Source organism: Thunnus maccoyii, chromosome 2, assembly GCF_910596095.1.
Source record: "Thunnus maccoyii chromosome 2, fThuMac1.1, whole genome shotgun sequence".
Taxonomy (NCBI): Eukaryota; Metazoa; Chordata; class Actinopteri; order Scombriformes; family Scombridae; genus Thunnus; species Thunnus maccoyii.
The window spans coordinates 38,596,084-38,618,880 of record NC_056534.1 but is presented as its reverse complement, the minus strand read 5'-3'; the positions used below and the strand labels follow the sequence as shown (position 1 = coordinate 38,618,880).

Genomic DNA, 22,797 nt, shown 5'->3' with positions numbered 1-22,797 from the left:
GAGAGAGAGAGAGAGAGAGAGAGAGAGAGAGAGAGAGAGAGAGAGAGAGAGAGAGAGAGAGAGAGAGTGGCATTGCTTGGGGAAGATTGTGCTGCAGTTCAATACGCTTGAGCAGAGAAGCATGACTACAGGATAGTTAATGGACAAAAGGGGCCACAAAAAAGTGTTCTCAGTGCATTTCCTTCCCTAGGTGGGAGACAGATCATGTACACATTAAGACACTGCAGAAAAACAGAAGACGAATGACCATGACAGTTCTTATACATTCATCCTCATGTTTGATATCATGCTATATTAAATACACTGCCACTACTCTTTAGCATGTATATATGGTAGCATCGATACAGTGGCTGTAGGTTAGAGGAGGGAAAACTGAGAAGCACAGTATAGAAGTACTAAAGTCAATGAAAATAGCACTATACATTTGAAATATGCAACCCTGATGTTTCAGGATAGCTCAATAGCTCAATTCATATTTGTTCAGCTTAATTAACATTTCTCTATCAGAAACAAAAAGTTGGCTAGCAGCCTGGACTCGGTCTATAAAATACAGCTCCAGGTAGAGAAAATGCGTAATAAATTAGAAACAGGATACTGAATGATTCATGGGCATCTGGGTAATCCTTTTTAATCTTAACTACCCTGATTTGACCCAAACTTAATATGGACATTATTTATTGGGGATGATGTGCATTAAACACTAGTAACATTATAAAAGCATCAGGGTTAGCAGACAGCTAATTTGCACCCGTACTCCCAACACAACTAAAAAAAACAAAATAAATGAAAATATTGCAGATAATAATGAACTTTAAAGTTAAAATGAACCTATTCTCTCTCGATTCTACTTTCCCCTCATTTCAACAAGTCAATCTCCTATCAGAATATCCAATTTATTCCATTCTATCCTTATTCACTAAGCCACAGTATGCAGTAATTTGAAATCTACTGGCTAAGTAGCTCTCTGCACCATACTTTAAAGTGTGAGGGGAGGAGGAGGAGGGGGTGTCTTAAGCCCTGCCTCACTAAGTGTGTGATAATTCAGGCGCTGACACACACCGTGTCTGCTTTAGCATCAATCTGTCATGCTAACAGCTTATTAGTGGCCTGAAGGAAGCAAGGGCCACACCTCGACTTAGAGACTAACAAATGGCAGTGTATGCGTATGTGCGTTCCAGTGGGTGTGTGTGTGTGTGTGTGTCAAAATGTCTAGCTATTTGGGTGTCTATGTCCTCATTACCCTAGCCCTCTGACAGCCATACTCATGGATTCCTTCCTTACAGTCCATTACTGTGGTTTACTCTGGAGGGAACTCAGCCTGATACTTGGTATCTACAGTAGTCTTCATGTAGTTAAGATGAACTGGGCAGAGCATACAGACCCTCAAACCTTGCTCTACTTCACCTTATATTTCAGATTCACATGTTAGAAGCAGCAACAGCTACACCCACCCTAATAACAGCATTAATTTAACTGAGACCGCTGGTGTTCGGCTCAAGTCTTTAAAACACGCTTTAACTTAAAGGATTTCTCGCCCACAATACTTCAAAAGATGACTATCCTTGGAAAAAGAAGTATAGAAGCCCCCTGCAGCACAGTCAACTCTGCACTCTGTAGATTTATAATGGGACCACAAACTGGTTGATGTTTCAGTTTTGACAAGAGTCTGCTCCTAACTCTCCTTCCTGTAAAGTCATCCTTTGAAGCAGCAAAGAAGTAGCAAGTGATATTTACACTCTGTTCTGCTAATCTTCCTCTCTAGAAGAACACAGCACCATTATCAGAAGTTTGGACTCCTACCACTTTACTAAATGACAGCTTATGCTGTCTGAGCCTCCTGCTATTAATAAAGTAGATATGTTGACAGTGATGAGGATGCAAATGGTAGGTATCCTGTGGTTACCTCTGTTGAGCGTGGCAGAGCTGTTTATGTCTCCAGTGATGAAGGAAGACTCCTGTTTCCTCACAGTGTCATTCCACATCCGCCTGATACGACTCTATACACAGGGGGGGAAGAAACGAGAGAGAAAAAAGAAAGAGAGGGAGAAAGGGATAGAAAAGGTATGGAAAAAGACACAGAGGAGCAGCAATAACGAAGGAAGGAGGGAATAAAAGAAGGAAAAGGAGCAAGTCAAAGGGGGGGAAGACACGACGACAACAGAGGGAAAGAAATATGGTAAGAAACATAATATATTAGGGAGGGATGTGCAAAAAAAGGGCAAATTAGTGCAGGAGAGGCCGTAAAAAAGAAAAGAAAAGCAAAGAGCAGCAGGAGGGAAACAGGTGGGGGAAAAATAATCAGCCATCAATGCCATTAACATCCGATCTACCTGTGTGTCAGCATCAATATGTAAGGGTGTCATTCAGGTTTTGGGCTATCTCCACTTTCAACACAATATGCACATAACTCTGCATTTATATACAGCATTCAATCATAATCATGTATTCACAAGTTTCACTTTAAAAGACTTTGTTTGAATTTGCCTAAAAGAACACTGAAACTCTTCTACGCTCACCAAAACTCTAGTTGAAAGTGAACAGTGATAGCCCAAAACTCTCATGGCATGTTCTGGCCTCACCTGAGAGTCTGCTGTGCTGTAGCGTCCAGGTGTGCAGGCAGGTAAGCTCACCTGTGAGCCTGTGGAGTAGCGGCCCGGGGTCCGTGAGGTGGTGGTCTTACTGGAGGAGGAGATCGACGTCTCCACGCTCTTGCCGCTGCAGCAGTGAGTACGCAGACATTTGCCGTACTCTTTACGCACCTGAGGGGAGGTGGACATTTATTAAATCAAAGAGCACACACGTGGGAGGAGGAAATGACCGCTGGAAGACATTCATTACTGCACGCTGAAACATGTTTGTAAGATGACACACTATGAAAACAACATGGACTTTAGGGGCTTAATGTGATGATATACTGTCCCTGTGAACATCTTTTCTTACTGAAATTCCTTCTGCAAACATTAACTCCATTAAAATTTAGACATTAAAGGATTAACTTTGTGAACTTTCCCCATCAACATCTGCCCCAACTTTATTACTGACACACATCCACCTGAATGGACATATTCTTTAGGGAGACATATGATGCACTTGTACACACAGAACATCTGCATTAAGATCCCAGTCAAGTTAGAACAAATAGGACTGTAATTGCTTTTTAACAAGCTTGTTGGACTGGCAGACGTGTTTTGCCACATGCTCTGTTTGAACAGCTGTGTGGTGAGTTGCTCCATGCATCTTGGGAGAAACCATGTTGGGCCCGCAGCCAAAGAAAACCTCAGCACTGTTCTGAGGACATCTCTCTGGATACCTGATCTTATGGCCTAACACATACCTAAGTATAGTGCACACACACACACACACACACACACACACACACACACACACACACACACACACACACACACACACACATTGCACTTGTTTACTGGTCACACACTTAAAACTAAAAATTCTCTGCGGGACTGCAGCCAGTCAAGAGTATTAAGAATTTGATGAATTTTCTTTCCATATCCTACTCCACTAGTGTACTCCACTTGTGTACTCCCAGGCACTGACAGTGTGTGGGAGACTCAGTAAAAATATCCCAGGATGTGTAGGCTCTTGCTGGAAACCACATATAATTCAAATATAAGAAGTGATACATATGTACTCTCTTAAATGCCTCTAATCCTTGAGGGCATCCAAACCCAAAACATATATAAAGGAGGAAATGCAGAAGGAGTCAGTGAGATCACTATATTAAATCTGTAACCATCCAGCCAATTAGACATCAGAACAGACACACATTTCCACCATTAGAGCTAAATATTATCAGAGGTTTGAAAAAGCTATTCCAGCCTTAATGACCCTGCCTGATGATGAAAAATGTATTTTCTGTTGGGAGGAGACAGACTCACACCGCAGCACCAGCAGCTCAGTTTGTTACCTGCTGCCAAAAGGCCAGACAGACAGAATAACAGAAAGAGAGAGACGGAGAGACGTAATGAGAGTGAAAAAGTGAGAGAATCAAGCTGCCAGTAGGGTTACTGGATGACCAGTCAAACCTGTGACAGGTCGAACTGTCTGCAGATATTTCTGGTTTCCCTACTGATCAATGCTAACATGTGTGTATTAGTCTGTTTATTTCTGTCAAGCTTTGTCCTTGTGTGTGTCTCGCTCACCTTCTTCTGCAGTATGCAGTGGAAGATGAAGATGAACATGCCCTGCAGAGAGTTGAAGATGGTGAAGAGGTACGCCATGATCACAGTGCTCTCGTTGATGTACATCAGGCCGAAAGCCCAGGTGAGGCCCAGCAGACACAGCAGGGCTATGGCCCCGATCACCCAAGACCTGCAGAGGAGGGAGGAAGGACTTCAATCAATTACTGTATGTTACACTCAATCTACTACAGGGAGAATTATCATTAGCTAGCCTACTGTATGGCTAACGGACAGCATACTTTAACCAGAGAAACGAATGTCTTGTCCTGGATCAGAAAAGCCATTCAGCCTAGTTTGATGCATGTGGGACCAGAAGGGAGGAGTACGGGGTTAGAGAGGGTTCATTCAGAGCCCCAACACTGCAGGAGCAGGATGGAGGAAACCGTGGGAGGTGTTCCCTAAAAGAATTATATTCTAACAGAACGGATAAGAGGACAGCAAGAGAGAGTGAATTTGCTCATCTAGATACCATCTCGAGAGAGGCGGGGGAGGTTACAAGCTAGCTGACATCAGCCACTATCGAGAAAGTTAAGACTTTTTCCAAGTTATATCCATGCACTATTTCTCAAAGTACATGTTTTCACAGTAGGAAGTAGGTCCTAAAGTCTGTTAGTGCAATTGTGACTAGAATAACTTAATGGAATTAAATTGAATAAAGGCTTTTAAGGCTGTGAACCTCCGTTTCAAATAAAGCCTACTGTGAGTCATAAACGACCAAATGTGGTCAGTGTGGTCATGTCCAGGCATGTGTATGCACGCTAAGTCCTCGCCTGAATGTGTGGCCATGTGAGTGGCTCCACTGGGCAGTAAGTAGAGGGACATTACAGCCATTATAAATGACATTTCCCACTAAAGGTCACAGTTTCTGGTCTGCCACTGCTCCGATGATGGCTGTTAATTTGATTGGCTGACTGGCCAGTGATCACCTCTCATGCGAGGAGATAGAGACGAAGAAAGGGGGTAAGGAAAGAAGAGGGGGAGGGTGGGGAGACAGAGGGGGAGATATAAGGAGAGTCAGGAGGAAGGAAGAGAGAGAGAGAGACGAGGAGAGTAAGTGAGTGAGACTGAGGTGATTGATTCGATGTTGCCCTCTGTGGCACCATTCAGGCGAGACAGAACCTCCAATAAAGCTCGTCTGACGACCCTCTTCAATAAAGGGTACACTCATCCCTCTCTTTTCCATCCCTCCATCCCACCTCTCCCTCCAGCACTCCCTTGAGCCATGCTTCAGCTCTCAGCTCTGTTTCCCCTTTTTCACATCTCACCATTATAATATTTCAATAGCACATTAGTTCTATAGGTCAAAGGAGCAGCTCACAAATCACAAATGAACAAGTGATCCATCTCACAAGGGAGGAGAGGAGCAGTCGAGTCTGGATAATTCAGGGATATGCAGAGACTCTCGGCTGGTTCAACAGACAAATAAGACAACAAGCAACAAGGATGACAAGCATCCTGATTGGAGAATGGCCTTACCAGAGCCAATCCACAACAAAGACAACTTATGATGGCTTGGAGTTAAAGAGACAGAGAAAACAAAAGGAAGAAAAAAATAATAAGACAAAAAGGGTATGATTATGGTTAACGAGTAAATGAACCACAATAAGACATGACTAATGAAGTGAAATAGATTAAAATCTATTCAGCCTTCAGTGTGCTCAGAGAGACTCAGAGAAATCATTAAAAAAAGGAAAGAAAGAAGAAAAGCATCATATTCTAAATCATTGTGTGATTTTCATCTTTCATCAGGCTTTTTGATGACGTTCCCCTGAACAGCACTGAAGCAAAGATCAGCTGGCTGCTTCTTTATTCCTGAAACGCTTCCCACTTGAAATCCTGCTTAAAACTGCTGTCATGAAAGATACATTGGCAGTAATATTTGAATGATAAAACAAATGAGTAAGCCATTTCGCCATTTACATTATAAATTGGGAGCTGGGCCTCAATAAGGCACTGAGCTCTGAGCCATGGCATATTGTTTGAATTAGACTGAGCCTTTTTGTCTCAGGCTGCACTGGAACGAGAAATAACACAATCCTGATTAGTTAGCTAAGCAGACAGAGTGCCAGTGTTCAGTGAAAATGAAGTCATATTTCACTGACATTCTCTCAGGGTGATATGAGTAATGGTGACATGATGGAGAATAATAGTATGATAAGTTCAATGAGAAGAATGTCAGACAAAAGTGAAACGTACTTCATGCAACATGCTAATGTGCCAAAAATAAAGAAGATGGACATTAGATGTAAAGGAAACATTTTCTATATAAAGACTGTCTCACATCTAAAGCTCACTATTTAACACGTTATATCTCTTTTGTTGAATCTGTACATGAACCTCAGGGTAACAATGTCAATTGTTTTACTGTGTGCCAGAATATTTCTTGAAGCAGTGACTTCAAGAAATATTCTTCGCTGGTTGCCTGGCAACTGCATAACCCGTAAAAACCACAAGCTGTGGTTTTTACTTATAGTTTCTTTTTTTCTTTTTTTCCAGATGAAAAACAAACAAGATATATTGTGTTAATTAGTGAGCTTTAGAGTTGCTGGTAGGTGGAGTTTGTTACCTTTGGACTGAGCTGGGCTAGCTGTTCCCTCCTGTCTTTATGCTAAGCTAAGCTAACTGGATCCAGCTTCCTATTTACTGTACAGATAAAAATGGTATCAGTCTTCTCAGCAAACTATTCCTTCAACTGAATCCACACCAGCATCCATAATCACACCCGCTTTCAGAAGCAGGCACACTGGTGTGGAGGCAGCATGATATGTACACATGTACTTACTTGATGTTGTCCAGACACCCAGAGTCCGGTTTAAGAATCGCTGTATGGTGGAACATCTTATAAAGAGCGATACCGAGGAAGATCACATTTAGCTGAAACACACACACACACACACACACACACGTTAATATTCTGTGGCAACGAGCCTAATTAAAGACACAATGTCACCACAACAATTCACTCACACACAGTGCATATCATTTCATTTTCCCTTCCAGCAGTAATTGGCTTGGGGACACAGTATCAGCCCACAATCAACAACCCTTTATGTGCTCAAAATACAGCAGCTTGAGCATCAGGGAAAATTCAGCAGTCATTACATCCATTGAGGATCATTGTTACAATAGAAATCCAATTCTCACAGATGCTGTCTATTCTACTGGCCTGCTAATGCACAGATAGGGTGGTTTAATAATGACTGTCTGGGCTGCTGTGCTGTCTCTCACCGATGGGTGTAGAGTCATATCAGAGCGGTCCCACCTGCACCGCTCCCACTTACAGTCTCGGTTAGATCAGTGATAGCCTGCCTGACATTTCTAAAATGAGTGCAGAGCATCAGTGTACATGCTGACATTCACCTAATTGGGAACATGTCCCGATGCTTTCATTCTCTCTTTCTCAAAGACTCTTTTTTATATATTTTTTTGTCTGTCTGTCTGCCTACTCGTCTGTTTCTGCTTCTGTGTACTTGTTCAAGGTACGATGCATTTTTCTGCTGCTCAGACCAGTTTGCTGACTGATGAGGCATCATTCATTGACACGGCTCTATGAAAGGACAAGAAAAATGGTCGAACTGAGTTCACTGTCAATCTGTGCTCCCCTCTTTACTGTGTAATTGGGTGGCACTGTAATGAAGTAGCTAGGCCAGGAGGAAGCGCAGTGCCTGGGCTCTGAGTATTGAATAGATAGTCAAATAAGTGCCTGGGAGAAACATAGCTTTGTTGAGTTCTTATCGTAATCTGCTCGGTTTATAGCAGTTTGTGCTCCATGTCCTTCCAAAGATTTCCAGCTTGTTGGAATATGTGCCCACTTGAGAGTTAATCCACGAGCGGGAGTTATTAAATTGACACATAAAGTTCCTTCTGCTTCCACTTACACTGCTGAGGAGCTCAGGCAAACCTTGCAGGAGATTAACGAAGACCTTAATGTAACCCATCGTTCCTGCACGAGCATGTGGCAGCCGGCCTACTCTGTACATGTAGTGCTGTGTCAAGAGGGTGTGAGCATGCATGTATGTGTATCTCACCATAATGATGAGTGTGGCAGGGCCTATAAAGCTCCAGATAAAGTATGTATCCAATCGCAGCCAGCACCTAGAGACAAAGAGAGAAGAGAGAAAGAGTGAGGAAGAGGAAGAGGAAGAGAGAGACATCACGCGTGAGAAGCAGAGGAAAGGAGAGGAAACAACACATGGGGATTAAAAACATGCTCCAGTCTCAAATGGATGTGGAGTAGCAAAGATTTACCATCAGAGGACATGATATGCATCACAGTTACACAGACACACACACATATAAAGACAGGAGGGGGGGGGGGGGGGGGGGGGGCAGCATATTACATGACATACAGTATATCAAATGCCTCACCATAGAGGGAGAACAAAAGGAATTTCACCAGGATGAAAAAGTGAAAGTGAGAAGAGATGTTGCAGGATGGAGCGAGGCGCACCGTATGCACACCACAAACATACATCACACACGGAGGGGGGGGGGGATGGCAACGGATGAGCACCTGTGATAAATAAAGCTTTACCTCCCCCTCAGGGCACAGATATACGGCACGGACACATCCTGTGGTCGCAAAAATATGACATGACTGTGTTCATCTGAATACTGAGTTATGGATGCAGCCATGCTGTGTGCTATTTATGGAGTCTGGGGATGATTGTGATGAGGTTAAAGGAGAAAGAAGGGACATGCACACACGCACACAAATATTTACACAAATATGCACCTACACATTGACAGATAGAAGACACGCATGAGCACACAAACCACCGTGCGCAAGCATTCATTTCTGACCCCAAGGTTAGCGTTGGTAGTAAAAGATATCCTGCTGTATGCTAAATGATACTAGCCCAAACATCTTCACTCATCAGCTGCAGCATCAACGCCCCAGCGTGCCCTCCACTGAGGTCACACCCAACCAATTACACAAAAAGGTGCTCGAGAGAAACCACTGGAGCAAAATGGCCGACTGATTCATGACCAGCTGCTTTTGAATTATTAATCTTTCAATTTCCACCACGTTAGAGAGCCCTCCATTATGGTTCCTGACTGTGTCACTGTATCCTCCATTAGGGCTCCTTTGCTAAGTCATAGCCACCTTCATTATAGGACGTGAATGAGACTCAGTGCCGATGGCTAATATGAAGGTGTGTTATGTGACAAGGTGACACAGCAGGGATGGCAGATGATATTTTCAGAGGTTTTGTCTCAGTATATTATGTCAAACATGATAAGCAGTGCCATTTCCAAGGCTGGACTGATAAATGAGCCATGTAACTCACTTTCTGCTTTTAATGACAGGTACTTTGCTGTGAAGATAGTTGTGTCAATTTCTTCTGAAATCCATCAGGCATTTCATTAAAAGCAGAAACATTAGTTGTTTGGGTAAAATATCATATTACACTACAAGATTCAAATGAATCTTTTACACTCTCTCTGATTTCTGATGAGATAAAATATATCACATTTTGTGTTTTTACCGTTAAACCACAGCTATTATCTCAAGACAAGTCTCCTCGTCTTTGGCTGGCTAACGGCATGCAGTCTGATTATTCATCCAGAGCTTGGCATTCAGACTCTCATGTTTTAATGATTATCCCACAATGAAATATTGATCTAAGTGGCATACGGATCGGTGTGGCTTGACGTTAAACACTGCTAAATTCAACTCTTTTCCAGTCTTCCAACTTCTGTGAGTTGATGTGTAGCTCGCAGAAAGCTGTGAGGTCTAATCTACAGAAGGCCGGGGGAGCACACGTGAATGATTTAACAGTCCTATAGTGTCCTGTCATTCTTCACTTTCTATATGGAGCTTCTCATCTATAAACTATTAAGGGAAGAGATTTTTCTAATACCATTTTTTAAACATCCACATTGTTAATGTCCTCTTTAGTCAGCCACATGTATAGTGCACCATATACATTATATGCACATTATGTATATAATATGCACATTATGTATATAATATGCATATATGCAGAGTCACAGCATGAGTGGACAGGTCACGCATATAAAAGTGTTGGTATGTTCACTCCTGTGTATTTGTAGGTATTCTGCATATACTTCATATGAATGAGATGCTGACTGTCTTTCCTTGGATTCACCCTGTGACTGGGGCGGGACAAGTCAAGCATGCATGAATATGTTAGCATGTGCTCTTAATGTATGTCCTCATCCCACTCACTACTTCACTACTTTGTGCTTTCTCCGGGGAAGCCGGCTTTTCTTTTTTAAACACACACATATGCAAACCGGTGTGGACGTGTGCACATCCTGACACACTATACTTCATCACTTCCTTCTCCATACCTCCATTCTCACACTCTCACATTTAAATCACTGCTTTTCCACCGTGCACCCCCTCCTTCTATCCCACCCGTTAAATCCTTCCATATTCACACATTGTCGCTGCTGTGCTCATGCAGGCACTCTGTGGTGCATCCTCCCCTGCTTGTCTCCGTACTTCCCTCCCCCTCTCTATCTTTCTCTGCCTCTCTCTCCCCTCTCAACCTCTCACTATTGACTCTTCAGAAGTGCCACAGCTTGTGGAGTCCAGTGTGGCAGACGCAGCCAAAATGACAGCAGGCACTACAACCTACCCTCCCTCCCTCCCTCCCTCCCTCACCCCGTTAGCCATCCTTCCTTCACGCTACGCTTTCCTCGCCACCATTCTGTCCTTACACTCGGTCGGTGCCGTAGCTCCTGTAGTCCACTGCAGCGGAGACGGCCACTATGACAGCAGGCACTCCGTATCCTGCCAGGTAGAAGTACTTAGTCCTGGAGTGTTCGCTCTCAAACACCTCTACCAGCATGATGTAGAGCTGTACTCCTTCCAGGAACATCCAGGTGAAGGCTGCCAAGAAGAAGAAATGGAGCAGGGCCGCAAAAACTGCACAGGCAATCTGTTGAGGGAAAGGAGGAGAAGATTTAAAAATACAGTAACACTACAAACAGTAATGCCCAGAAAGTAGTTAATCTGCTGGACACTGATGAGTTAGACTGCAAGCGATAAGGCTATGAGTCAGAAAAAGTAATCATTTATCATATTTACATAAAGAAAGAAATGTGTGAGGGATTAAAAACGGGGCCGCCAATACGGGAATAGACAAGAGAGAAAGAGGATAATACGGGGAACTTCTAATCATAGTTTACTCCAACGGCAATTACAGGCGACAGAATGACTCAAAATCACTTCAAGATAGCAACATTAGCTGAGCCTCCTTCACACTTTACGTCCACATCTGCAAGTCATCTAAGAAGATAAATGAGAAAATATAAGTGTAAATATATATATGTATATATATATATATATATATATATATATATATATATATATATATTGGTGCTGCAGCCTGTGCTGATTGACCACATTTCAAACAGAGGAAGCGAAGCGGCTGAGAGAAAGGCCAACACTGTTGAAAATACAATATGATTCTTGTCAATGCCCAGAATGAACAAAATATGTGGAATTGCTGCAAAAATGACTCAGCAGCTTGATATAAAAGAGACAAAGCACACAAAAAATTTGACATATTTTAGAGCTCGGAGGAAGCCAGCAGTAAAACTCAGATACTGAATAGCTGCAAATAATTACAGTTTAGCTTCGCTGCTGCTAGAGCTGAACCATGTTTTATATGAACTATATTATCAATATATTCTGTAAATGCTTGTTTATCAAATATCAACTAAAAACTAAAACACTGCACCTTTACCAACTGCCGGTTTTACCTTTACATTGAAAATAAGTAAATGGATTTTCAGTCATATTGTTAGTAGCGAGTAGTGATGGATGAAAGGGATGTAAAAGTGTTAAAGATGATAAAATACTTTGAAAACTCAGTGAGAGAGAAACAGAGCAGCAGAGGATGGAAATGAAAGAAAAGTATCAAACCTAAAACCGGATTCACAATTTAGGCAACAGGATGTGAAGAGAACAGAGCGGTGCTGAAGAAAAGAGGCGGAGGAGAGAAGGAGCCGTGAGATTTGACCCGTCACGTTCGTGGAAATGTTCTAATCCACCGGTTCCCTACCGGGGGGTCCTGACCCCCACTAGGGGTCCTGACCCCCACTAGGGCTCCTGACCCCCACTAGGGGTCCTGACCCCCACTAGGGGTCACCACAGTTTCACGGGGGGTTGCAAGGATTTCTTGGTTTTAAGGGGAGTAAGAAAACTTAAAAAAAAAAAAAAATATATATATATATATATATATATATATATAGAGTGTACCTCAGCATTTCATTAATTTCTGTGAAGAAAAGAACTAAATGTATTTTGTTATTTTTAAAGTTTAGATGTTTTTTTTTAAAGATGTAAATGAGGATAAAGGGCTGCTGAAGCTACTGTATGTTCACTCTCTGCTAAACATCCTGCATTAAAAAAGTCTGTAGTTAAAACAAGCAAAGAGCTGATAGAACAACGGCCGAGCGTTTTAACTATCATGCATAATAAGTATGCATGATAGTTAAAAATAAATAATACAGAGAATGTATAAAATCAGGAAACGTCATCTCTGATGCAATATTCACATAATCTGCTCACTATTCATCCAAACTTCCTGCTGTTACTGTGTTCACCATTTGGGTTAATTGCACAGTTATCAGTTGTTCTGTGCTTGTTATTGTTATGCATTGGATATAATATGAAATATCCATAAAATATGTCCCAGGGTCAGGGGTCCTCTGTTTACTCAGTGATAGATTAGGACCCTTAAGGAAAAAGGTTGGGAATCACTGTTGTATCTAAAGAGTCACTGAATGGGAAAACTAACAGACAGACTTTTATAATAGAAGGTTTTACAGCCAGAGACAATTACCTAATGTCTGAGAGACAATGAGTTTAGGGGGCAAGGGAGTCACTCATTTCCATTTCTAATGATCTCACAGTGTAGCTTACACACATATACACACACACATACACACACACACACACACACACACACACACAGACACGCACACATGCACGCGCGCATACAGGTAAAAAAAAAAAAAAAAAAAGGCTGCTTATGCAAAGTCATTTGGTTTTCCTGCTGGAATTACTGGCTTAACCGGCTGCGAGCTAAGTGATGCTGAAGATGTTAATGGAGGTCACAAATAGTCACCAGTAATTAACGTTGAATGGCACACACACACAAATATGGCAGCGCACATGCATACAAAGAAACATGATCCCATCCCGCACAAACACACACAAATACACACAAATACACACAAATACACACCAACAAAGAGAAACACACAAACCTCAATGTTAAAAAACACATTCTATCAAATTTGTTTTGTCCCTCATTTACAATAAGAAGAGTTTCTCAATGAAAACTCAACGGGAGGCGATAAAGGATGCAGCCCAGAGCACTTCCTCCCCCACAGACATATACTCCATAATGACTCCAAAGAAAACACAGGCTAACAATCACTAAAGACATCTATAAAGCTATATGTTGTTTATGTTTGCGTGACTTTGCCTTGAGGAATTATAGCAGAACGTCTCATCTCTGAATCCGTTTGTGTTAATGTTGTTGTAAATGCTGTTTTTTTTATGGGTGTCATTGCAGTTAATGCAGCAGTTGTTCTCCTGAATATACACTCTATTCCATATGTAAAAAATACAACAGTACAGTACATCTAATAAATATTCAAATTAAAAAGTCTAAATGATCAACTGGTGTAAACTCAACATGGCACAAAGTTCTCGTGACCTACGTTGCTAACAGCTATGTAGCTAGTTGGCAAACAAGCTAAAATCTCAAACTTTAAACACATTGGTTTGTCAATAACAGGTTGAGGGGGTCTTCTTCTATATTTTTTCTTTAGATTTAGTAGTTGTTCTTCTTCTGCAGTTTGTGAGCTGTAAACACAGTTCCACCTGAGCAGCAGAGGTCACACATCATTAACTGTGATTAAAAAAAAGTCCCCATTTTGGTAACGTTTCACTAGTGCTAGTGTGAAACTAGTAAAGTTACATGAAGCCTGTTTGCACTGAGGATTTGCACAGAGAGGAGCACTGCTGTTGAAATAATAATGAATCTTTTGAATGTTTCTGTGTTTTGAGTCCACTTCAGCCAGACAACCTGCTACTATGAGGAATCAGTGAGATTAGCAGAGGACCTGGAGAGGCCTGGTCATCACTAATAAACTGCTATAGAGATGTAGAGGATGCTGCATTCATGAATAGTTTTTACTGTACTTGAATGAAGAATAGGCATCATTGTGTGCTACTTCAGTTCAGTTCAGCCTGACACAGTGACCCAGAATAAACCCTGAGCTTCATGTTAACATGCAGCATCTGACCCTGCTGATGAGCTGCTGTAGTCAACTGCACCTTATATTCACCTAAACATGTCATCATTTACACAACAATGTTACTTTAACACCAGGGTTTATATTATTACATTTGCAACATTACATGTAATGTTTATACTGTAAATATTTGCACATTCCCAGTCAATATCTTATTTATTATTTACTTTATTTATATTATTAATGATCACCTGAATTCTGTGATAAATGTATTTAGACTTGTATTCTCTCTCTCTAGCACACAGAGCCGACCTGGTTTCTGTACTAACAGTAGAATTAAGCTAAATGTAAATACAATCATTGCTCTACTGTAGCCTCTGTACAACACATACTGGCAGCATCGACATCACAAACATACATTCTTCTCTTCTAAACCTCAAAAGATGCTTGAAAATAATTGATTGCACAGCATCAACTTTTTATAAGGAGACCAAATAAAGAAAATAAGTGACACCACTTTGCCAGCACTTTCACAATCAATACCCAGAGTAAATATTGCAAAATCACTTTACAAGAAATGAAAGTCCACAGTTCAGTGTTTACCACACAGGCCTGTATTTACACAAGGTAGCTAATTTCTCCAGTTGAGCAGTGATGTGTGCAGACGCAGGCAGCACCCTGGTACGAACGGTCAAACGGAGGTCGAACCCGTGTTCACTATTCAGCCTGAAAGTTTTATTTCTTTACAAACATCCTTCTCAGGATTTCCGGGTAAAAAGACTTCAGCTAGTCTGAGGAGGAAACGACTAACAAAAGGAACCGTTAGCATAAACATGGCAATATATTATCTGACCTACACACTGGTCTGTTTAATGTGCACTTTGCATTTCTTACAAGTGAGATCAGGTCTTTGTACTCCTGTATTATTATACTCCTGTGTTATTATAGGGTTTGCCATAAAAAGAGTAAAACATGCTAAATGTACCAGTATGCTAACATTGTCTCCTCTCCTGCTTTGGTTGGAAACACTTTCTGAATTGGCCACAAACTGTAATATGATTAATCTGAGGCATTGTCTTGCACTCTATATAGTAACGATTTAATAGAAAACGGAGCATATGCAGTAAAATAATGCCAATAAGCTCCTTTGTTTTTGCTGGTTTTCCACACAATTTATAGGAAAAAGTTGCACAACCCAGGCTGGTTTGAATTTACAGATGCATTCTTTTTCATCAGCCACCCAGAGACGTTTCTGTTTTAGAGTTGTATTCCAGGAACGCTGCATGTACCAGATCTGCTGTTTCTTATTCATGTAGCTGCAATGTGCTCAGCCTCTGACAGCAAGTTAGTAAACATTTCATGATTTCTTCTGCCAATAATGCAGTATGATCAGCCGCACTGGTCAGTGGACAATTATGCCGAGCCTGCGCCGGCACAGCGGGAGTTAATTGAAATGCAGCCTGTGAGAAAAACATTGGTTTTTATTTTTGAATCAGTCTTTTCTAACATTGATGGTTTACAGTCAAAGGAATATGCACACACACACACACACACACACACAGACACACAACCCCACCCTACTTACTGGCTGATCGGCCCTGTTGATCCCGACCAGGAACAGTGACTCAGCAATGAAGAGGCTGATGCAGAGGTTCTTATGGATGGTGTTGCGGTCACTCTGCAGCCCACGGAAGAAGCAAAAGGTGAAGATGCAGATAAGCAGGCAAACCAGCGACAACAGGATCCCCACCCACGTAATCACGTCCAGGAGCAGGTCATGCATGCTGTCTGCTTTCTGTGAGTGTGAGAGAAGAGAGGAGTGGGTTATTTAATAGCCATTCACCGCTAATTTACTTTTTAGCTAGCCTCAGTGTGCTTAAAAACATACATGAGTCATGTTACAGTAACATGAAACAACTGCAGGAACGCACTCACACCCCCCCCCCCCCCTTCCACTGACTGATGTGAGTGTGGCTGTGTGTCGCTGAGCGTTCAGGGCCACAGCGTTACGCTGCGTTGCACAGGCGTGCTGGCTCTATCCATCAGTGTCCTGCAACCTGGCAGGCAGAGCAATGTTCAACATAGCACTGCTGTGATGGATCTACTGCTCAAACCCTCACACTGTGTTCACACAGGGCTGCCGAGCTCGCTCTGACCATGACCCCTTTAGAAGTAACACACATCCTCTGGCCCAGAGGGAGAGACGAGGTGTCACACAATATCCAGACTTACAAGAGCCGATTTGTGAAAAGGAACTTAACGTAACAAAAGAGGGACACAAAAAGCACTTATCCCACACATGGCGGGACAATAAGGTTTTTATCCGCCACCCACAGCGGCTCACGGATATCAAAATAAATGAGGCACTTTCACTTTCTGATTAGTCAAAGAATTTTTACAATCAAACAGGACCTGCAGGATCTAAATTTCTATGTTAATTCAAAGGTATCTGTTTGGTAATCCAGAACTCCACAGGCTCAATATGAATATTTGGAGTGTAGATCTTTTTGTATGTGTTTGTGTAATGTCATCATCCGGCTTGACGAATCAATTGTAAAATTTCCTCTGCCAAGTATGATTACTCAGTACTGGAGAGTCTGGAGAGTTATAATCCATTTTCCAGATGTTGTGGTCCCTTTCTCTTCCCTCCTTCCCCTTTTTTAAGATCTCTTTGCCAGCAACAGCTAATCAAATGATGAACAACTAACCCTTTGATTCTGCCCATGCCCCGCTGGCTGGCACTGCAAAACAAACGCCTACCTTGACCTCCACGTGGGCCATGAGAACCGCAAAGCTGGTGAGGTGTGTGCAGGAGCAGCTGGTGTGTGTGCGATTGGTGGCCAGCAGACGACAGTCCTGTGTAGACCAGAATCCCGTCATGGTGCGCTTGGAGTAGCTCCAGAACGAACAGTTGGGATTGAAGTTCTCTTCCGAATGCTACGGACGAGAGAGGAGGAGGAGGAGGAAGCGAGAGAGTGAGAAACCGAGGCAGAGAGGAAGAAATTGAAAGAGGGACAAAAAGGAGGAGAGGCAGGAGGTGCAGGAAGTCAAAGAGCAGATATTTAGTCACGGGGAGGTGGGAGGTAAAAACATGGAACGGTGGGAGAGCCAGAAAAAAAAGTGAGAAAAACAGTGGGAGGAGTTGGAGAAGGAGAAACACAGTGAGGGAGTCAAACACACACAACAACAAAACAACAAACAGAAGGGACAGAATGAGAGAGAGCAGCAACAAACAAACATGGAGTCATGGCAGCAGGTGACGGAGCTCCGGCCCTGCTTGTTGTCTGAGACTCTGGAGCCTGTTGTGTAAACTGAGAACTGAGTCCTCTGGGTTATAAAGTTACTCTAGAAATGAGAAACTGAAACAACAAGCTGGATCACCAACTGGATCACCGACTGGATCACCAACTGGATCACCAACCGGATCAGCCTTTGCTTGTTGGATGAGCAACACAAAAAAACTCATAAATGATGAAGTAATGTGGAATAATAACGTTTACGTTCAGATATGAATAGAGTCTGAGTTACGTCTTGTCGAGTCAAATCTTGATTTTTTCTCTAAATGCTGATGATTAAATGACATTGATGATATTTAAACATTCTTTCTTTACATAACTGAGACTAAGACCTTTCAATCATAGACATAATAATTGAATATTGAAGCTGTACAGTTCTGCTTCGTCTTACTTTCCTTTGTCTCTATTTTTACAAAGTCAGACTGTGATAGTTGAAAGTTTCTGCTGCGAGTCTCCCGTCAGTTCACATCCTGATGGAGCCTCAAGCTCTCACAGTTAAATCAATGTCTCAAGTCTACAGCTCTGGTTACCATTTACATCTCTTATTATGTTAATATATTTTTCTTTTTATTAACAAATCCAATGAAAAGACCAAAAGCGTTGATTCATCTCTTAATATTTCCCAACTTTCCTCCCGTGTCTGTGTCCTACAGCTCAAAGCTCGTTCCTGTCTGCTTTAAAAATAAATATAAATACCTTTAGTTTCATTTATTAAAAAGGGCTGAATCATTTCCTTAAACAGCTGTGCACTGTAGTTTTTAACAAACATGACTCAAGTGGGAGTAGAAAGTGACTTTGTTGGTGCTCTAGTGAGTATTTAAGGCAGCCAGACGGTGTATGTGGAATTGACTCATAATAAATGACACTGCCTATGTGTTTATCGTAATAAAGGAACATGTCACCCAGTGCAACTCAGCTGACAGATGTGTTTTTAATAGTTTTTAAATAACAATGGAGCTCTATCACAATCAGGCTTTGGATCCTTGATAACAGGATCTTTTTGTTGGATTTCCTGACAATAACAACAACACAGAGGATCACAAGCTTCATCCTTTAACCTCACTGAGTTATTGTTAATGATTTACAATAAATAAGTCATCACCTTGCACCGTACTCACCTGCAAGTGTTTGACAGTGAAGACCACAGGCTCAGACAGGTAAACCTTATTGCTCTCCTTGTTAATGGATGCTGTGATGACCGGGGAGTTGACGATAACAGAGTAATTAGGGTAGACGGCCTCGCTGCTCAGTCTAACGCTGGCGTTCTCTGTGGACAGGTAGGAACCCAAGTTCCTGTACAGGACAAAGGCCATCCTGATCTCACCTGTCAGAGGACACACGGACGTAGTGCGCTTGTTAATTCTTGGCTTAACCACTGATAATAGAAATAGACAGTGGATGTGAGAAAAAGAGAGACTGCAAGTGGGAAAAACATTGCAAGTGGGCTAGCCAGAGAGAGGGAGGGGGGGAGGGGGGGGTCATAGAGCTCATACAGAGAGCGAGAGGAAGAGAGAATGTGAGATTTCTCTTCTACCGTTTCTTCCGTGCTGTTTGAGAGTGCTGGCTGACAGCTGGATGGAGTTTCCATGTAGCTCCGACTGAGGGAACGTCAAGTCTTCAAGGTTCCCGTCCGTGCTCAGCCTGGCCACTTCCAGCTCTGGAACACACACACACACACACGCAAACACACGTGCACACGCACAACCACACACCCTAATGTCAACGTTACATCACGTTTGTTTTGCAGCCTCTTGTAATAACAATGTTTTCTCACTAAGTGCTTCATGAACACAGACATGAATCCTGAAGAAGTTTCTCCTAAACAAAGAAAAGCTGACGCTCATCAAAGTGAAACCACTTAGATTTCTACACTAAAAAAGGCAACAATGTCTCCTGGCAACTGGTCCATCACATCCAGGTAGATTATCCAGCCTCTCGCTTGCATTGTGGGAATCTAATTTCACAATCCAGGTTCGTTAGTGCATTCCTGATTACGGCCGTGTAACGTATTAGATAAAGTTTCTAATTAAGGACTAATGATACCTTTGGTGTATTGCTATCTTGTGCTTCGTAGTGATTTGATGGTTTAGACACCGCTTTCATGGTGACAACAGCTCCCTGATCACATAAACAACACAAGGACATGCTCAGATGGAAATGAGAGGAGAAGAGGAGGTGGAGGAGGAGAGGAGGGTGAATGGAGGGGGGAGTTGAGGAGGTCAAGGAGAAGTGCTGGGAAGAGGTGAAGAAAGAAAGAGGAGCAGAATGGATGAGAGATGGGAAATGGGCAGATACGTTGAAAGCAGAGGGCCTTAGTGGAGAAAGGCAGAGGAGAGACTAAGTTCTCTCACACAGTTTAATAGATACTAAGGTAGAGAGAGAGGCAGACACAGGAACTGATATGCAAATACTGGCAGAAAGAAAGAGAAACACTGGTTAAGTGTCCCTTACTTGCACACAAGCCAAACTAAACATTCAAGCTACACACACACACACACACACAGCAACCCACCCACACACATGCACACACATGTACACACGCATCTACACCCACACACAGCGGCGGGATATCAAAACACGCTGAGTCTAATCTAATTAAAGCATCCTTGTCATGACAATCCTCCTCCTAAGAAACACACTTGTTCATTATCGTTATCACACACACACGCTGTTACCGCTGTGTTATCCCTTCAAATCACTGTTTTGGTTCTAATAATAACATTATTTATTCATCTGCCTAATACTGCGCCGCATAGTCACACACACAATCTAACATAATAATATCACCTACAGTCGCTTCTTGGCTTCTTTAAAATGCGTCATTCAAATAATTTATTGCTGTCCCTCACTTCCTCTGAAAAGGAGGCTTAAAAAGTGCAGGGAGGAGAGGAGAGAGGGAGGAGACGGAGAGAGAGAGAGAGAGAGAGAGAAAAGTGAGGATGGAAGTAGAGAAAAGGAGAGATGAGAGGCGGTGTCGGGCCGGTTATGAATAAAACGGAGAGATAATCACGGTGGATCTGCCCACTGGATTAGCTGGGAGGGAAGATTAACGGCACAAAAAGAAGAGGAATGCGGAGACAACATTTTCCACAAAAAAGAAGATTTCCTGTTTTAAGTTCTTCAGAGATGTGGTAGCCTACATTTCCATGACTGTTTATGTAACCATATTTATGTGGTGCGTTCAGGAGGGGAGAAAAAAATTGGAGGAGATACAAGTCTGAAATTATGTAAGGTGAAAAGTGTGTAGGATGGTGGTTGTTGGGAACTTCAACTCAAGTCAGAAGTCATGTTGTAACGACTGACTTTGTGGAATCTGTCTAGTCTGTGATAAGAATTTTACCATCATGTGACTTAAATAGCTGAGATTTCATTGCTTACTGAGGTGGAAGTGAGCAAAATAAGCCCTCAGAGCATCATCTGACATTCCACCACTGCCATCGCCCTCAAGCACACACTCATCCAGTCTTCTTCTTTACTCATCATCTTCTCCTGCTCCTCCTCCTCCTCTCTGACTTTTCATCTCAAACTGTGTGACACACAAGCTCAGCGAATGGGGAAGTGGGGGGAGAGGGTGGATTTGCAGGAAAATTTGAAACATCAAATCTAAAGGGGGTAAACAGGAGGATAATCAATGGAAACACAGGTGAGTGACACCCGCTGGTCTGGCTGCAGATAAAATGATAAATCGTCATGTAGAGACATGAAAAGCAAAGAAGGTTTTTTCCTCTCCAGTACTTCTGCCTTATTCCGTGGCCCAGTGATGAGAGGATTGGGGAGAGAAGATGAGAAGAGATGATGGAGGGAGGGAGGAGAAACAGAGGGGAGGAAAGTGATGTGCACAACACCATAATAACAGCTTTGTTCTGCTTTGTCAAATCCGCCTACAAGTGGAGGGAAGAAAATACAAAAATATAAAAAAAAATGAATAAAAATGATTGTCTCTGGCGAACAATTCATCCCTGCCTCAGAAGCCTCAAGGTCGTTTCTTTCCCTGCATTTTATTAACCAAGTGTGGGTCTCTGTGGATTCCAGCCCTCAAAGCATCTCATACAACAAGCTGGTCCTCTTCATCATGACCTGTATTTGACAGCTACACGCCTGCTCACATAATAGAGCAGGCGTGTGAAAACATGTGGTCCCTCCTCTCAACCTATTGCACACGCTGTTACTATACAAGCTATCACACAAGCAGTCCATCATCTCTGTGAGATGCAATTAAAACTCCGCATTTAAGCAAAAAAACAAACAAAAAGAAAATCTTTCTCTTTTGCTTCTACTCAGAAGTTCATGAACCCAGCAGGTATCAAAGGAAAGAAGTTTTTTTAGGACATTTCTTCAGAAATGTGTTCATTCATATTAACAATATGCAAACAAAATCTACATAACAACATTACATATTAAAACAAAGTGGATGTTTTTGCACAGGTGTCATAAAATGACTGAATATATCACCTTAAATTCACATCTTGTTGTCATATTCATCCCACTTTCAGCCGTAGACATTCTCATAATGGCTGCACACGTGCTGCAGTGTGATGCAGTGCAAAATAAACAACTGCTGTCATGTCATGGATAATCTAAATGGGTCCCTTGTGTTAAATACAGTTTTGTTTTAATTTTGGACTGAGATACATGGATGTTTAACACAACCTGGTTGTCTTTGACATCTCTTTAATGTTTTTACGAGATAACAGATCATTTTTTATTCTGTTTAAATTATCAGTCATTACACAGAATGAGTCAGTGCTTCAGAGAGAACACATAACGATGTATGGATGGATGGATGGAGAACACATAACGATGGATGGATGGATGGATGAATGGAGAACACATAACGATGGATGGATGAATGGAGAACACATAACGATGGATGGATGGATGAATGGAGAACACATAACGATGGATGGATGAATGGAGAACACATAACGATGGATGGATGGATGAATGGAGAACACATAACGATGGATGGATGAATGGAGAACACATAACGATGGATGGATGGATGGATGAATGGATGGAGAACACATAACAATGGATGGATGGATGGATGGATG

General features: G+C 42.1%; 1 protein-coding gene across 5 annotated transcripts in view; it reads right to left on the bottom strand.

Moving 5' to 3' along the window:
• LOC121909296 (adhesion G protein-coupled receptor L3-like) overlaps positions 1 to 22,797 on the bottom strand; it is a 44,446-nt gene that overhangs the window by 6,405 nt on the left and 15,244 nt on the right. For 4 of the 5 annotated variants that reach the window (XM_042429776.1, XM_042429792.1, XM_042429802.1 and 1 more), the window contains 10 exons: positions 19,278 to 19,400; positions 18,862 to 19,067; positions 17,208 to 17,384; positions 16,033 to 16,242; positions 10,893 to 11,113; positions 8,231 to 8,297; positions 6,985 to 7,076; positions 4,164 to 4,332; positions 2,580 to 2,759; positions 1,904 to 1,997 (listed from right to left, as the gene is read on the bottom strand). In XM_042429776.1, the coding sequence (XP_042285710.1) occupies positions 1,904 to 1,997; positions 2,580 to 2,759; positions 4,164 to 4,332; positions 6,985 to 7,076; positions 8,231 to 8,297; positions 10,893 to 11,113; positions 16,033 to 16,242; positions 17,208 to 17,384; positions 18,862 to 19,067; positions 19,278 to 19,400 (1,539 nt within the window). The remainder of the gene's footprint in view (positions 1 to 1,903; positions 1,998 to 2,579; positions 2,760 to 4,163; positions 4,333 to 6,984; positions 7,077 to 8,230; positions 8,298 to 10,892; positions 11,114 to 16,032; positions 16,243 to 17,207; positions 17,385 to 18,861; positions 19,068 to 19,277; positions 19,401 to 22,797) is intronic. The other variant, XM_042429811.1, reaches the window with a different exon arrangement.